The 4,381-nt window shown below is 48.1% G+C and overlaps 1 protein-coding gene across 1 annotated transcript; it reads right to left on the reverse strand.

Annotated features, from left to right (window-relative positions):
• LOC119394956 (vam6/Vps39-like protein) lies at positions 1–3,224 on the reverse strand. The gene has a single exon (XM_037662255.2). The coding sequence runs from the start codon at positions 3,101–3,103 to the stop codon at positions 416–418; it is 2,688 nt and encodes an 895-aa protein (XP_037518183.1). The 5' UTR covers positions 3,104–3,224; the 3' UTR covers positions 1–415.
• Between the last annotated feature and the right edge of the window lie 1,157 nt (positions 3,225–4,381).

The following is a 4,381-nucleotide window of genomic DNA, read 5'->3' on the forward strand; positions in this document are numbered from 1 at the left end:
AACAACAAGGTAGTTCTGTTTCATCCATTTGAGTCAAGCATAGCTACTGCTCTCAAAACAAAACCAACCATTGCAAACTTTTGTCGTTTTAGCTATTAACTAAAATACATACAGGAGCTTCGGTGCTTCTACAACAGTTCACAATGAGCACCTTGTGGTTCTGATACATCAGTTTATGTAATATAGCATAAAAATGTAGCAAGGCCCATAATGGCACATTTGCACAGGATTACAGAGAAGGCATGAAATATCACAGAAACATTCACTCCTACGCTTGTACACACGCTTCACAAGTCCGCACAAGCACCACAACGCACTAGTGCTTAACTGCCCAGACAGATTGCAGGCACAGGGCACTGACGAATGCTAAAAATTTGGTTTAGTAGCAACTATGACTAATCGCCAAGGCAGTGCCTCAAGATGCCAACCTTGACTCATACCCTTCCCGGCAAGAGTAATGAACTACTGCACCGTCTGGATACCTAGCAAAGGCACTGCTCCCTATTCTCTTTTGACACACATAACAAACATCAAGCTCTGTTAGTGTTATCTTTAGCGACTTGACACGTATGCAACGCTCTTTGACCTGCAAGTGCTCCGCAAACAGCAGTGATCTCTGCAGACCGGCAGCATGCAACTCTTTTGTGCATCCGTCTAACACCTCTCGGAGAAAATCTCGGACATTTTCAACCTGCACATCCCCAGGCAACATCTGGAGGGCACGTAACGGGTCAATTTCCTTCACGTGATCCATTAAGATTTTGAGCGCACCTTTCAAGTTTTGTTCACGACAGCTTTTGGGAACTGTTGGGGGCGATGGCAGCCCTGCAATGTTAGCTGCAGTACGTCTACACAAATCCAGGACCCTGGAGCCTTCATCAGGAGGCTGCAAGTACATCTGAAGCAGTATAAGGAATACATCGCGATTGCGCTCAGGGTTGCGGTTGTATTGTGATGCACAATACTGCTCTGCCTTGGATGGGTCCCTTAATACATAGATGTAGACCTCAAGAGCCTCACTGTGCCGTCCAAGCTTGCCCATCACGACAGCTGCCTCTTCAAACAGCCCATCACTTAACAAGTGTGTGGGGAAGTTTTCAGCTGTGTACCTGTCGGATGCCTCCAAAAAATGAACCAAGTCTTTACGCAGTTTCCCCACTGGGCCTGGCTCACCAGGACCAACAAGGGAATGCTGCTGAGAAAGCAAAGACCGCACAGATTCAATGTACTTGTGAATGAGTGTGTTGTGAAACATTTCAGTCTCGTCATTCCATTTGTGGATGACGTGTTTAAGGTAAGGTATAACTAGGTGGGGTGCCTTTTTGGACAAGAAGTCAAGCACCACATCCCGAGGCAAGGCTTCACCTTCTTTCTCTTGTTGATCTTCAACGAAAATCTTGAGACCTTCCTCCGGGTGCTCTTCAAGCACCCATAATGAGTAACGCAGTATGAGCTCCATGTGCTTTCTTCCTAGGTGCTGGAGGTAGCCAACAGTCCTTTCATGGCCTTTAAGGGGCGAGTCTGCCTTGTGTGCCTCTCTCATGAGCAAATCGAGTGCCTTTTCATGCTGGTTTTTTTGCTGGTACAGAATGATCAGCTCACTAAGTTTTTGATGCTTCTTGAGAGCACGTTCACACTCATCCAGATGACAGAAGTTGTCTGGGAGACGTAGCAGCGAGGCAACTAGTGCCACATTGGTCTCAAGGTAGCATTTGAGCATTGTGGTGTCGATAATCTGTAGAAGCTGCTTCTTACTTTTCACTGTCTTGCTGCCTTGCACTATGCCAGTAAGTGCAGGCTCCTGCTGGTTGTATGAAAGCAACTTGCACCTGACATGAACCAAGTAGTCTACAAGTGCATAAAGACCAGCCTCCAGATCAGCATCTCTGAGATCAGGTGCCTTATCAGGGTATGAGATGGAATTACGATAGTCCTCGGGCAAAAGATCTGGGAAAAGGCCTATGACATGCGATGGATCGGTTTCAAGATCCATAAAGATGTTCAGGGACTCTTCAAATTTTTTCTTACAGAAAAGGTCGAAAGCATGCAGGTTCTGGATGTGGCGTTTGCTTGCATTGCGTTCCTCCTCACTCTGGTCTGACAGATCAGCTAGCTTCAAGGCCAGCTCAAAGCACTTGTCCTTGAGAACTTGCGGAATTTGGTCCTGCACGCGAGTCCGCAGAATGCACCAGACTGCACCACTTGGTGCCACAACGTACAGCTGGCCTTTCTTGCAAGGCAGGAGAAGTTTTGGTTTCAGGAAGTTTACCTTCTGAATTAGGGCTCGCGGTTCCACTGTCCGCACCTCGACACCGAACGACTGCGCACTTAAAAGGTACGGGTGGTCATAGCAGAGGGAAATCGGCGCCTCTGACCAAGTAACTGCGTATTTGTGCGTTGGCTGGCCTTCGCGATTCACGAAGATAGTCATGTCATCTCTACTGAGAGCGAAGCTATTTTCTTTCAGCTTCACACAGAGCGGTTCCGGTTGCTTTCCCGTTGGAAAAAGTTGTTTCGTCTCGCCACACAACTTTAGGATATTGTATTCGGATCTAAACCCTACGAGAAGAGATTCGTCACCACACCACACAATAGATCGCGGAGTGTCGGGAACGCACAGGCCTTGCGGGTGCTCGCAGAAGGTATTGTTTTTCCAGTAAAACAGTTCAAGCTTCCGCCTCACAGCCGCGCACAACATGAGAGTTATTTTGACTTCGCCCGTAAGCGTCGTCTTCTCCTGTACATTGACAGCAAACAATGTGCATCCCTTACACTTGGCCAAAGCTGGGCAGTCGACCGGTGGTGTGTTAGGCTCGAGGCTGAGATGATGCACACTCAGGGAGCCATCAGACAAGCTGATGAGCAAGTTCAGCTCGGGAATGACGCAAAGCTGGGTGATCGGCTTCTTGGCAAAAACTTTGTTGGAAAACCCCAGATTGACAGCGAACTTCGGACCGTCGGCGCTATCTTTCTCGACAACGGTGTAAACAAGTAGGTGACCGTCCTTCGTGCCCAAATACAGCTTGTCTCCGTGCGCAGCTACGGACTCAACCCTCAATGGCATCTTCTTGATGATTGGGATCGCAGTGTAGGCCTCGTACATTGTGGCATTTAAGCTTGCTGTCTTGAACGCATACACACAAAAAGAACAGCCAAACTTGCCCCCTTAGCCAGCACGCCCCCCACACCCGTGATGTCGATGATATCCATGCAGAAATGACGAATCCGCCATCGACTGCATTTGGCTTTCGGTTGGATTGGATCGGATTCAAAATGCAAACTGTTGCCAGGATTATGCAAGAGTTGGTCAGTGAGGACAGTTGACAACCAAAATAGCGCTGCACGTAGAAAACAAAATAAGTAAATACTTTACGCCCTTACCAGGCAATAGAGATAGCATATACAGTAACTCTAGCAGACAACGAAAGAAGGCGACATCGAAGACCTCTTGCTCAGCACCAGAACACACAGCTTAGCGAGCAGAAGCAGCAAAATCGAGTCCGGCAGTGCATTTTTGGGACGGTCACACATATTTACATTATGGTAGAGCACTCTAATTATGGCAGCACCCATGGCAGCACCCATGGAGCTCCTGTTGGAAAGGTGCATAGAAGTGAGACGCTTGAGCGCGTCTATGGGTTCTCCGAACGTCTAACTTTTCTTGTTATCTCTGGTCGCGCAGCCACGCGGCGCGGGAAAGGAGCATGGACATTGAACTGTGGCAACAATAAAGCGCGAGCGGCGCAGGTGGGCTGAGATGTATGATCTTGGTAAAGTACCGCTACTCCTTGTACTCCGCCGCCGCCGAGCGACCTCCGGCTCCTCGCCCCTTTCGCGTCCTCTTCGTTTTGCGCTGCTTTTTCTGCACGCGGTCTACTTGCGGTTATTGCCCTTGGAAACGCGCGGATTTTGCGTTTTACTTGTGTTTTTCTTTTATGTTCGCGCCATAGAGTTTCTTACAATAATCCATAGTTAAAAACAGTGCGAAGAAGACGCGGACAAGAAAGAACACAGGACTATAGCGCTGTCAGTCAGCAGTCAGCGCTAGTCCTGTGTTCTTTCTTGTCCGCGTCTTCTTCGCGCTGTTTTTAACTATGGATTCTTACCAACTGGCTCGCATTCACTCGCTTTTAACTTACAATAATGTTCGCGCCATTTTTCACCTCGGCTCCGAGCAGCGAACGTTGCATGCGCGTTTGTTTTCTGCGCTTCACGCGTGCTGCAGTGATGTTACGTGCAGGGAATTTTCCTTTTTTCGGGGAATTTTCAGCCATGATATTGGGTGAGAGGGAATTTTTGCGATATTGCAGGGAATTTTAGAAATGAATAAATTATCCTATTATGAGCAAAACACATTGTCACAGTCATAGGCGTGCGCAGG

Source organism: Rhipicephalus sanguineus, chromosome 1, assembly GCF_013339695.2.
Source record: "Rhipicephalus sanguineus isolate Rsan-2018 chromosome 1, BIME_Rsan_1.4, whole genome shotgun sequence".
Lineage (NCBI taxonomy): Eukaryota > Metazoa > Arthropoda > Arachnida > Ixodida > Ixodidae > Rhipicephalus > Rhipicephalus sanguineus.